The 13,612-nt window shown below is 42.7% G+C and overlaps 1 protein-coding gene across 1 annotated transcript in view; it reads right to left on the bottom strand.

Annotated features, from left to right (window-relative positions):
* The window catches only part of LOC136678503 (protein PTHB1-like), a 53,814-nt gene that overhangs the window by 32,674 nt on the left and 7,528 nt on the right, over positions 1-13,612 (bottom strand). Inside the window, exons 7-9 of the mRNA XM_066656551.1 lie at positions 8,226-8,310; positions 7,209-7,392; positions 3,915-4,044 (exon numbers count right to left, since the gene is read on the bottom strand). Coding sequence (XP_066512648.1) covers positions 3,915-4,044; positions 7,209-7,392; positions 8,226-8,310 — 399 coding nt within the window. The remainder of the gene's footprint in view (positions 1-3,914; positions 4,045-7,208; positions 7,393-8,225; positions 8,311-13,612) is intronic.

Genomic DNA, 13,612 nt, shown 5'->3' with positions numbered 1-13,612 from the left:
CACTCCACACCCCACCGCTCACACAATCCTTGGACACATACTCTGCTGAAACAATTTACGCCTCGTATAACCACCACCATTTAAGAACAGGTTCAAATAAATGTCCAGTCGTAACAAACAGCAGATACTGGTGTGTGCAAATGTTTGAGCACATCTGGTCAAATTATATTTTGTTGATTGTAAAGACGATATAGGGGTAAAGCCATCTATAGAAGGAACACACATATATGCATGACATTTTAAAACACTGTCAAAAATATAATAATGAAAAATAAATAAATAATTCCACAGTGGAACTATAGTTGTATGATTGTTTTCAATGTTGTCTTCGCAAAAGAAAATCTACAGCTCCTTTAACAACTGCAGAAACCATAATCTAACTATAGAACATTGTTCATACTCAGTGCCAAGTATTGTCTAGAATGTTTAATACATTAGGAAGATGTATATAAACACTATTTCATTCATTCATTATCTGTAACCGCTTATCCAAGTCAGGGTGCGGTGGGTCCAGAGCCTACCTGGAATCATTGGGCGCAATGCGGGAATACACCCTGGAGGGGGCGCCAGTCCTTCACAGGGCAACACACACACACACACGCACACACATTCACTCACACACTCACACCTACGGACACTTAGGAGTCGCTAATCCACCTACCAACGTGTGTTTTTGGACTGTGGGAGGAAACTGGAGTACCCGGAGGAAACCCACGCAAACACAGAGAGAACACACCAACTCCTCACAGACAGTCACCCGGAGGAAACCCACGCGGACACAGGGAGAATACACCACACTCCTCACAGACAGTCACCCGGAGGAAACCCACGCGGACACAGGGAGAATACACCACACTCCTCACAGACAGTCACCCGGAGGAAACCCACGCGGACACAGGGAGAATACACCACACTCCTCACAGACAGTCACCCGGAGGAAACCCACGCGGACACAGGGAGAACACACCACACTCCTCACAGACAGTCACCCGGAGCGGGAATCGAACCCACAACCTCCAGGTTCCTGGAGCTGTGTGACTGCGACACTAACCTGCTGCACCACCGTGCCGCCCCATAAACATAAATTATCACAATGTTACACTTTTCCTCCTTATCCAATGAGTTTACTAGTTTAGTTTAAATCATTTACTAAAGAAACAGAATTAAAAAATTATGAACCAAAATATTTATCCCCATATCCTTTTTAATGTCCAGCATTATATTAATTGATGTTGGAGAGAGCATAAGAACCGGAAGCATCATTAAAACGTAACACCATGTATGCAGTCGTATATCACAAACTCTGTAAACACATTATGACCTCAAAGTTGTAAATACACAACCTGAACCACATTAGTAGCTATAACTGCCTCGATTATAGCTGTCTATAATTACTGTGTGATTATGGCCTTTTCAGACGTGATATTTCGAGCTGTGGTCTTATCTGTTTTGATTGGCCGGCTGATACGGAACATCTTGGAGCAATTTCCTGCTGTGGCTTCAGCTATGAGAGAGAGCATATGGAAACAATAATGATTGTCGTTCATTAATAATTGACTTGTAACTAAGCCTTGTACAAGTGCAAGAAAAGCGTGAGTGCACGCCAATATGCTACTTAATAAAGGGCGTGTATATCGCTGCGCTCAGTGTTTTCGTTTTCTGACACACTTTGAAAACACTACGTGCCATTTACACTGCGTCAGAATTTCGAAGGTGAATGGATCAAGGAAAAGAGCTTAAAATTACTTTAAAAAATAAATAAAAGTATGCGCAATACTGTAACAAATCTCTAATGAAGTCTGAGTAAAAATGTTAATGAGTTAATAAAAGCATTCAGGCCTGCGAAAGCCTGTCAAAGAGCTTTAGCGCGAAGGCTCAAATGATTAAGAAGACCATAATGAACTGATGAATTATCAGTTAATGTTATGAGGCTTATAAGATATCAGGTAGATGTTATGGGGCTTTCGGGAAATCACAACCAATTCTGAACAAAGAGAATGGTCTTTGATGGACCTGGCATTATCGAAACGATACGTGTGTGTGGAGAGGAGTTTGGGGTCCCGGTGGGGTAGAGATATGAGCTGAGGACAAGGACAAAAAGCTCATTTAGAAGGTGTTGACAGACAGACTCTTTTAATGCAAGAGTGAAAGCAGGACAAAACTTGAGTGAGTGACCCACAGAGAGGAGGAGACAAGGAAGAGAGAGAGAGAGAAAGAGAGGCTGAAAATGAGAAAGATATAGGGAGAGAGAGTGAGCTTTCACTCAGCATGGCCTACAGGGGTATCTGTTACCTTATCAGATGAGAAAGAATCTGAGCAAACAGCTTCACAAAAAACACATGGCTCATCTCAGGCCTGGGAAGAAGAGCGCTCTCGGTGTTCACACAGACAAGCAGCTAGAAGCCTTCCATCAAAATGTCGCTGCCCACAAAACTATAATTAAAGCCCACTGTCAAACACCCTAGGACAAGCGTTATATCTGACTTGTTATAGAGTTTATTAAAGCCTTGGGTCCTAGGGGTGTAAATCTCTGACCTCATAACCACCCAATTTCATGACGAATCCTTAGGAAACTTGAGATTTATTAGGAATACTGAAAAATCTGGAAATTGAATGCAGTACAAAACCGCAGATTTAACCGTGACTGTTTGATTATCCGACAAATAATTGGAAACTTTCTTTTAGGGTGCATGCAGTGTTTAAAAGGGCCGGTGATTAAATCAACTCTTTTTTAAAGAACATCACATACAAACTTGAATGTAGAAAAAAGTAAGTAATGACAAAGCTTTGTGTAAGTGTGAGTGTGCAAAAGACTAACATACTCCTAAGCACAAAGACCAGTTTTAAGCTAAATCAGAGGGAAACATTATTCTATGTGCCCTCATCTACAATCATGTATGACTCGTTGGTACTAAGGGCTACAGTCAGGGTTCAGCTGATTTAATAACTCTGGCTTAACACAGGGGTAGTTGATAGTGTCCACTTAGGCAGAGGCAGTGGAGCGTGTGGACTTGCCTGATGCTAAACTGTGGTTTAGGTACTGGCACAGCAGGATCCTGGCGGTGCGTTTGGCATATGCTACAGCCTTTCTGCAAGGAACATATCCCAGCCTGGAACTCAAACTAAAGAACTGGTCCCCCCAAAAAATAATACCTTGGGATAGTCAAATGGCGTGCTTCTTCCGTTTTCCTGTTTCATACCTCGATGAAACTGGGCTACAGGATATTAGACACTAAACTATGACCTCATTGCTCAGACTAGGAGAACACAGGCCCATAGGAGGGGCCAGGAAGCCAGAGCCGCGGGGCAATGGTGGGCATGTAATGTCTATACAATATGGACAAATCAGTGGAGAAAAACTCTTTCAAATGTGCCCACGATATCAATATTGCATGTGCTGCAAAGTGGAGTAAACCATATGATTAAATGTGCACATTTAAGGTCAATTAAAGTCCGACTAGGTCTGCCACAATTGTTACATAATCATTTGTTTTCTACATTTTCAAATAAAAATTCTGTTACGAATACAAACAAAAAATAAATAAATAAATAAATAAACAAATTTAAAAGTGATTTATCATCTGCTGAGTTGATGCAAAAGCATGTAAATAAAGAAAGCAGAACACAAATCTATTGGACTATGTTTTTCATCAAAAAAAACAATAATTCAAACGTCTAAACACTGCTGTAGCACCTTTAGAGGGCAGTAGTGAGCACTGTTTATTTGAGTCTGAGTTTTGTCTCCTCCTATAACAGCGAATCAGATGATCTGACCATTTTAGGCCAATTGACAATCCCTTACCTGCTGAAATGTCATGATTCTGACAGGTTTACAGCTGTCAAATCCATTCTGCAAAAGCCAACAACTGACAAATGATATACTGTATGTTGCATCCCCTGTGGGTTGTACTTACGGAAAGTTGGCGATGGCCACAGCCACGGGCGCACAGGACAGCTGAGCTGCCCACTTCAGTGTGCTGTCCTGGTACACCAGCAGCATGTTGTTGTGGTTTCCTAGTAGGAGGTTGGTGGTGCCCTCGGAAACTAGAGACGGAAAAAAAGAGTCAGTACCAAAAACACACAACATAAGCACACAGACCGTCAACAACAGCCATGTCTTTTTTAACTTCCATACTATTTGAAGACAGGATGAAGGCCAGTGTGGTGACCAGGGGGTCGTAGGTGTATATTTGTATGTGTGTGTGTTGGTGTGTGTGTCTGTGCGTGTGTGTGGTCTCAGTGTACAGTGTCAGGGAGGTCAGGTTAATGACAGACTGCTGCACGTTCCTCCAGTGCCACTTCAAACCGACCAGAACTCTCGCGTTTCTCACTTTCCAAAAATGCCCTGGAATTAAGGAGGCCGCCTACGCTGACCGTTTAAGCTTGAGCGTCCAGCCTTGCGTTGAGCCGCCTCACGCTTTAAGAGATGCATGCATGCATACATGCACAAAAACACGCAAGCTTGCTTTTCTATTTCTGCAATCGAGGCCTGTAATAGCAGGGATTTATGGAGGTAATTTGGTGGGGATCGTAACAGTATTGAATTTCAATACCCGGCACTACTGATGAACTGCTTAAACAATCGTGAACTGAATACTAAACATTAGCAGGAAATAAACTATTTTAGGGCTGGATGGTGATAGAACGAATGAGAGAGAAAACAAGAAAGAAAGAGAAAAACAGATAGAGACAAGTAGAAAAAAAATGTACATTTCAGTGCCAAAGGAAAGACTGTAAAAGATTCTAAACGCTGAACGGCTACAACTCCAGCCAAAACCATGAGAACATTTTATAGGAAAAAAACATACCATATTACAATGGCAGGAAATGATTTTCCACATCGAGTTACATTCAGCTACATTCATCCAGCGGTTCAACTCTGCCAGAAACAGGGTACGGTCTTTTCTCTTTCTCACACACCTCTCAGTGCCGTTACCAACAGCCTGAGCACTTCCCTAATGAGACTGAGTCATGCATCCATGTGTGTGATGCTCAGCGTAAGCAAATGTGTACTTAGCTGCAAGAGAGACATCACCACTGTCAAAGGAACAGGTGCCAAAAAACACCTCTGCTCCGATTTTCCGTCTTCTTGTTTCTGACTGTGTTATAAATGCCTGTCTAAGTGAATGCAGCTGAAGGGAAGTCCCAGTGGAAATGATGACTGGAATCTCCACACAAGATTACCACGTTGCATACTTTACTGTGTGTGTGTGTGTGTCCACACTCATTCAGCTCTCCATCCCTCTCTATTTCTTAAGACAGGTTTATATTAGTGGTGAGCAATATGAAAAAAATATCATATCATTATAGTTCAAACCCTTTCACAATATAGGGTTATGTCAATATTATTTTTTTCAGACATCTGATCAAAATATGGGCGGTGGCGCAGCAGGTAGTGTCGCAGTCACACAGGTCCAGGGGCCTGGAGGTTGTGGGTTTGATTCCCGCTCCAGGTGACTGTCTGTGAGGAGTGTGGTGTGTTCTCTCTGTGTATGCGTGGGTTTCCTCCGGGTGACTGTCTGTGAGGAGCATGGTGTGTTCTCCCTGTGTCTGCGTGGGTTTCCTCCGGGTGACTGTCTGTGAGGAGTGTGGTGTGTTCTCTCTGTGTCTGCGTGGGTTTCCTCCGGGTGACTGTCTGTGAGGAGTGTGATGTGTTCTCCCTGTGTCTGCGTGGGTTTCCTCCGGGTGACTGTCTGTGAGGAGTGTGGTGTGTTCTCCCTGTGTCTGCGTGGGTTTCCTGCGGGTGACTGTCTGTGAGGAGTGTGGTGTGTTCTCCCTGTGTCTGCGTGGGTTTCTTGCGGGTGACTGTCTGTGAGGAGTGTGGTATGTTCTCCCCTTGTCCGCGTGGGTTTCCTCCGGGTGCTCCGGTTTCCTCCCACAGTCCAAAAACACACGTTGGTAGGTGGATTGGCGACTCAAAAGTGTCCGTAGGTGTGAGTGAATGTGTGTGTGTGTCTGTGTTGCCCTGTGAAGGACTGGTGCCCCCTCCAAGGTGTGTTTCCACCTTGCGCCCAATGATTCCAGGTAGGCTCTGGACCCACCGCGACCCTGAATTGGATAAGGGTTACAGATAATGAATGAATGAATGATTGATCAAAATATGATCAAAAACAGAGAATACAAAGATTGAGTATTTGATCACTATTTCACTTCCAGCACTGATTCCAATTAAACTTGTCTAATGATAGCTGCTTTATATTATTTAACCACTAATGATATCTATATGTATTCTCCTGTAAATGTATTTTGTGACATCATATATTACAGTAAGCAGGCTCATATTGCCATAAGACTGGCTCTTATATAACATGTTCACCATTTGCTAATCGGGCACCTGACTGGGCACCTTGGCAGTGTCAGTGTTGGGAAGATGTGACTACCGCTCTGACGCCAGTGTAAAAAATCAACACAAAGTGGCATCCGAAGGGTTAAAACGGTTATTTCTCTAAAAGGGAAAGTGAATGAGCCTTTTAAAAATTGTTGATATGGCGCCCAGTGTTGAACAAAACTGTTCCAAACCCACTATGCTTTGTACAAATAAAGTAACCTTCCTCTGAATGCTGTGTTTGGCCCTCTACACGCTAATCAGCCAAGCTAATGCTAATGGGTCATCATCCAAAACACAAGCCACATTGCTTTGCTGAGTTTAATATGTAGAGGTGCGTGAAATCAGAGTCTGCTCTGATATTTCCACTCACAAGACCCTAGAGAGAGGAAAACAGAGAGGATTTGTGTTAAACGCAGAGTCAGTCCCGAACGAAACACAAACAGGAATCTACACGTCTTATCAGATGAACCCGAGCTGGTGCACAAATAAAGATATCCTGGCATATTAGGAAGCCCTCAGTTATACACGGCAACTTTGTTGACTGCGCTGTCAAAACTAATATGCAGCAGTTCCACTGGATTTCCCCCTAAGGAACAGCAAAGAATGACTGACTCAGTGAGTAATAAACGCAACATCAGCTTGCCACGAAACACAAGGCCCAGGTCTATGGTGTTCACAGTAGTATATTTTGAAAAATCCACATTTCTTTCCAGAACATTTTCGCTTGGCAGCTGCTGCTGGGTAAACTTGTATCTCACATGAATGACTCAGACACTTGACTGACTCAGAAAGTAAAAGTGATGTGGATCGAGTGTGTCACTTTGGACGCGTCAGAAGTGAGACGGTGGCTGGGACAGATTGGTTTGGACTGTACATTTACCTGAGGCGTAGGGAAGGAAGCAGCTGGGGTTGTACTCCAGTTTCTTCATGAAGCGGATCTGACCGCTGTCCCGCAGGCAGAACAGGTTTCTCTCGCCCAGGACGAAGATGGAGGAAGACATGGGGGAGAAAGAAGGGACACAGATATCCAGCGCCTGCTCTCCCAAGACCAGAGTCCACTCAGCCTGAGAAACACATAGAAAAAACAGTATCAAGCCATGTATACTTCAAGAAATAACCTCGTACAGAATAAAACACAATGTGCAATAATGGATTCACAAATCTGCAAAGATGGTTTAGGTTCTCTGGGCCATTAAAGTGGTTTCAAGGCACCAGCTATAGCATATATGCACATGTCATAGAGTGTCAATGTATAGTGAATACAGTTCATATACAATAATGACAGTTTATGTATTTACACACTTCATTTAACAGCTTCTTGACTTCAACGTATGGCTGCATACATAGTCTATTCCAAGTGGTAAAGTATCCACAACATTAATGAACGGACATACTTGAGGTTACTGAAATAGGCCATGTTTATTAAATTAAATTAAATTAAAATAGCTCACAAGCCAAATAACGTGTTTCCTGTGAAATACTAGACTGATTGTCCCACGTGATGTAAATCCCAAGTTGCACGTCATCCACTGTTAATGTCTGTGAACTCATTCTGAATTTAGTAAAACACTTTACTAGAAAGTTGATGAGTGGCTCGAAGACACTGAGCAGTGCTACAATTGGAAATGTTTCCTGATTTTAAAAACGAAGGTTCCAGAATTGTCTGTCATTTGGCTACATTTAGTAACTAATGTTGTATCTCTGATTAATTAATAGCTCATAAGACATTAATGATGGATAAAAAAAACAATCATTTTCATAAAGTGCAATGCTCACTGTATGTGCTCATTCTTACAAACATCATTACACTATAAGTGAGAGTGGATAAATAGGTTTGTTTAAGGCACTGTGAAACTGTTAATCACTTGATATAAACTTTAAATAATGGGGCACTAACCGTAAGTCTCTTCCCCGAGCTCTTGCTCTGCTGCTCTGAATCCTGTCTGGTATCTGCATCAGTAGCAACTGCCAGAGTCCCGTACCTGCAGCCAATCATTGGAATCAATGAAAACACACCCCTGCCTCTTATATGCATTCATACACACCTATAATCGAACATGTCTCACAACAAACATTATGTTAATGTTACAAGAAAAGAAAGGGAAAAAAAGAAATGGTGTGTGTGTGTGTGCAACAGGTAGGTGTCGCAGTCACACAGCTCCAGGGGCCTGGAGGTAGTGGGTTCGATTCCCGCTCCGGGTGACTGTCTGTGAGGAGTTGGTGTGTTCTGTGGGTTTCCTCTGGTTGCTCCAGTTTCTTCCCACAGTCCAAAAACACACATTGGTAGGTGGATTGGCGACTCAAACTGGATAAGGGTTACAGATAATGAATGAATGGAGGAATATATATATATATATATATATATATATATATATATATATATATATATATATTGGAAGATAATTGAACGATATTTGGTTCCTAGTAATTTTCATTGCTCAAACATCATTAAATATTAAAATATTTTAAAGAACATTTGCAATTTTAATTCTAAAAATATAGCATTTTGCTTAAAGGCTAAGCACCACTTAATGGACCTCCATGAATATTTCACATTATTGTAGTTACTGACAGATATAAGTATGAATTAAAATGAAAACAGTAGCTTAATTTGCTTTAAAACTGACAATTTTATTAAACTGACGGAAAAACCCGAGCTCGCTACGGAAATTCTCGAACGCGACCGTGACGTCACTGGTGGACAACAGCCGAACAACGCCGCGGTAAAACACCGTTATGACCGACTGTTATGACAGTATCTAGCTAAATAACCAACATTATTCATGACAATAGCCTAGCAATAAGCTAAACTCAAATGTAGAGGTACCGTTATTCTTGTAAATGTGATCGAAGTCGAACTCGAATTCCTCCGACACTATAAACCTCCGTAATGCAGCTACGTAGCCGAGTATAATCTGAGACACCGAGTTTAGCGAGTCAAGCTAACGTTAACTAACACCAACTAAAACAGGCGAAGTGAGTGTCCTCACCCTGTTTACCTCCATGTTACAGAGGCTCTTGAACACCTTTCGTTGGTGTCCTTACATGCCCATATTGTTGGAAAAGCGCCAGTGAAATGAGCTACAGATAACGGAGTGAGCGGAGGGTCCTTTCCAAAGTGTCCGTTTAAAGTGGACAAATTTAGTCCATTTTCTGGATATTTTGGGATCTTTGGTCCATTTGTTCACAGATGTCCCACTGTACATTGAATGATTGCAGCCAAAAACAACACACCTTTTCATCATTCTGCATTAAATTAAGTGCAGCTTCTAGAGTGTTGTCCACCATCTACGTCACAGGCAAGACGCCTATTAGAGTTTCCCAACACCGTTGGGGGGGGGGGGACCAACGGTCTTTTAAACCTTATTCCTTCAATTAGTAAGAAATAACATGTTTTCTGACTCTCAATAAACACAAGTTAGGAACTCAGATTCCACTGTATTTATTTGTTTGACACTTTCATTTCATGAATTACGCAGCAGGTAAATACTAAAGAGAGATGTTAACAAAGGTTTAAATGACTGACAGGCTGATTTTGTAATTTTGTATGACTTTGTACAATATGAAACTAATTAACATAACTTAAGGCAAGTGTGTGGTAATTAAAATATGCAGATGACATGATGTTAACCTGAGCATGGTTCCATTAGCTAAAGTAGCTTCAAAGATCCAGTGGAACACTTCAGACATCAGTTGGAGAGAGCGGTTTTCTGTCAACTGCTCCTTTAACCAATCATTCCATTTACTTCCCACTATTAATACAGCCTAATTAATAGCCTAATTAACAGCCTAATACAGCATAAAATCAGATCAATGCCACTGCCCACCACATAACATTTGCCAAAACTGGATTAGCAGAAGAAATCAGAAGTATCCTGAAAGCTCATTATTCCACCTCACGTGCTAAGAGTGTGAGTGCACATACACAGACCGCCCAGGGGACACACACCTGCACACGCGAGTGTTTGGGTGTTTAGGTTTGTCAAGAGTAAAGCCATGTGCATGAATGTGTGAGAGTGAAGAACATGTTCAGCACGTGTGTGTGTGTGTGTTTGTGTATACATGTTCGTGTGCGTGTGTGTATTAGCTGAAAGCGTAGAATAAAACATGAATGGGGTGCCTGGGGTTGAGAGGCAGCCAAAGCCATCACAAGGTGAACGTGAGAAATTTTAGGCAAACCAAGAGGAGGGCGAAAAAATTCCAAGTGTGCTTTCTCGCCTCCGGCCAGCTGCCATTTTGTTATTTCAGTTAATTTTCTGCAGAAGTGTACAGTAATAACAGTGCTGTAACAGGTTTAGGAAGTGAAATAGACATTCCTCCCTCCCCTCCCCATTCGAAAAATGTGCAGCCGTATGCATAAGACCCAGGGTCAAATTACATTCTGTTTAATTTAATTTTAATAAATACACAACATCTACAGTGAAGACACTATTCTTTTATCCAAATTTAAAGGCAGAATTTTATGCAGAATTTACCATATTATGAGAAGAGAAATAAATGTGAAATGTGCAAAGGAAATTAGTCATTTTATGAAGTGGTAGATGGAAATAAATTACAGTGGAATCTCCAGAATGTCCCTCTTATTTAGAGTGTGTTCCAATTCTGCATTTGTTTACATTTATAAAATACAAACATTCATTCATTATCTGTAACCCTTATCCAGTTCAGGGTCACGGTGGGTCCAGAGCCTACCTGGAATCATTGGGCGCAAGGCGGGAACACACCCTGGAGGGGGCGCCAGTCCTTCACAGGGCAACACAGACACACACACATTCACTCACTCACACCTATGGACACTTTTGAGTCGCCAATCCACCTGTAACATGTGTTTTTGGACTGTGGGAGGAAACCGGAGCACCCGGAGGAAACCCACGCGGACACAGGGAGAACACACCAACTCCTCACAGACAGTCACCCGGAGGAAACCCACGCAGACACAGAGAGAACACACCACACTCCTCACAGACAGTCACCCGGAGGAAACCCACGCGGACACAGGGAGAACACACCACACTCCTCACAGACAGTCACCCGGAGGAAACCCACGCGGACACAGGGAGAACACACCACACTCCTCACAGACAGTCACCCGGAGCAAACCCATGCAGACACAGGGAGAACACACCACACTCCTCACAGACAGTCACCAGGAGCGGGAATCGAACCCTCAACCTCCAGGTCCCTGGAGCTGTGTGACTGCGACACTAACCTGCTGCGCCACCGTGCCGCCCCCAAAATACAAACATTTTCAGTGAAAAACATTTTATTTTTTAGTAAAGTGCCAAGAGAATTAAAAAAATCTAATTCATGCTTTTACTGCCTTTTATAAAATGTACCAACTTTCCAGAACTGCCACATGGACCACAAGAATGGCACCAGAAATTTTCTCTCTTTCTCTCTCTCTATCTGTTTGTCTCTGCCTCTCTCTCTCTCTCTCTCTCTCTCTCTCTCTCTCTCTCTGTGTCTCTCTGCCTCTCTCTCTCTCTCTCTCTCTCTCTGTGTGTCTCTCTCTTTCTCTTCGTCTCTCTCTCTCTTTGCATCTCTCTCTCTCTCTGTTTGTCTCTGCCTCTCTCTCTGCGTCTCTCTCTCTCACACACACACAGACTTTGCTTTTGCTTTCATCTAGGTCTTGATCACATTTAAAGCAGAGTTGGTAATCAGGTCTCGGCCTCATCACTGCTGAGGTGTGTGTGTGTGTGTGTGTGTGTGTGTGTGAGTTGTCTGTTGTATTCACTCATCAGTCAGCACAAGAGAAGGCCTGCCAGAGGAAAGAGCAGAAGTCATTTATATGAAAGAGGATCCCTCTCTGACCTGGCACAAAAACGTGCACACATCAAACCTCTTTCCTCCAAAACTCTCCCACTTCACAAGAAAATACCCATACCAGCTAAGTAAACGAACGCCAGGGCGGTCTCAAATTCACACAGTCCCGGACAGGCCACTAATGCTGTTTCTAAGGATGGGCATGCTTAAATATTCACCTAGTAACATGATAACCCCGATCAGCTATAACACTTTGACTTTGTTTCTGCCTATTTCTGGCTGGTGGACTACTCTATGAACTCCAACAGCACTGCTGTGTCTGATCCACTTGTACCAGCACACCACCACCACATACATCAGTGTCACTGCAGTCCTGGGAATGATCCAGCTCAGATCAAACAGCTTTTCCAGACATGGAACTATACAGAGTCATGTGAAACCCCTCACAATTTCAGACCACATTAATGATTTTCATTAAGGGGAATATATACAGTCTGATCCACCAGGAGAAGGCAGCAGTTCCCCTGTGCTATCTTATCAGAAGATCTGTCCAATATGAAATAATAATTCAAATCTCTACATTTGTACACGCTATACATTTATTGTTGATGCTTCGTCTTCAACGGTTTTGGACCGAGGGCGGCTGCGGCTTTATAAAAAAAAAAAAAAGTAGCTCTATTATTGCCACGCGGCCGGCGAACACAGGAAAAATAAACGGTGGCCGATCGCTGAGTGGAAATTTCATTAAGACACAAAAAGGTTCGCTTAGTGTGCCGCTAACTGTCTTCAGCTGTGGAAATAACAGTGGTGCCACATGACGCCCACTCGGCCAGCTGTGCCGTCCAACGGGTGCTATGTCTACGCAGATTTCCTTCTGTCCACTCCTCCCTCGCTTTCATCCAACAGGACAGGAGACGGCGGATGTGGTTGATGGCTTGAAAAGCCTCTGGAGCCCATATAAGAGAACTAAGCCACAGCTCTTTCCCAGTTAACTGTTTTTGTGATGTCACAAAGCCAAGAGGGACTCACGCACCATATTTCCAAAAAAAGTTCTGGCTCCATCTAGTAATTAGTTATTTCTGGTACATTAAGGTGCACCCACTGCTGACACAGGTGTTCAATTGTATATACAGGGCTTGTATAAGCTCCGCCTACAATTGGAATAGGACAGTATCTGATCCTATGTAGTTCCTGTGAGTCCTATGTCGTTATGGAGCTCCATCCAGTAAATTTGTGATGACTGAGACCAAGAATCAATCATCCAGCACAAGTACGTGACTTCAGTAATGACCTCACTTATGACGTACGTGTGGGAAAACATCTATCATGAGAGGATCTCAGGAGAAACAGTAAAACTGCAAAAGAATTATATAGTCCCCATTTAATGCTCATACAGAGAAGCACTCACAACGTACTTTACGTAACCCACTCACTAATTTACTCAGAAAGGTTTCAATAAAACTCTAAAAGCAACAGTAGTAATTTGCAGAGGTGTCACCTTTTCCCCAAAATGAGGTCTAG

The sequence above is a fragment of the Hoplias malabaricus genome, chromosome Y (genome assembly GCF_029633855.1).
Source record: "Hoplias malabaricus isolate fHopMal1 chromosome Y, fHopMal1.hap1, whole genome shotgun sequence".
Classification (NCBI taxonomy): domain Eukaryota; kingdom Metazoa; phylum Chordata; class Actinopteri; order Characiformes; family Erythrinidae; genus Hoplias; species Hoplias malabaricus.
Note: the sequence above shows the minus strand (reverse complement) of the source record. Positions and strands in the feature narration are given on the sequence as shown.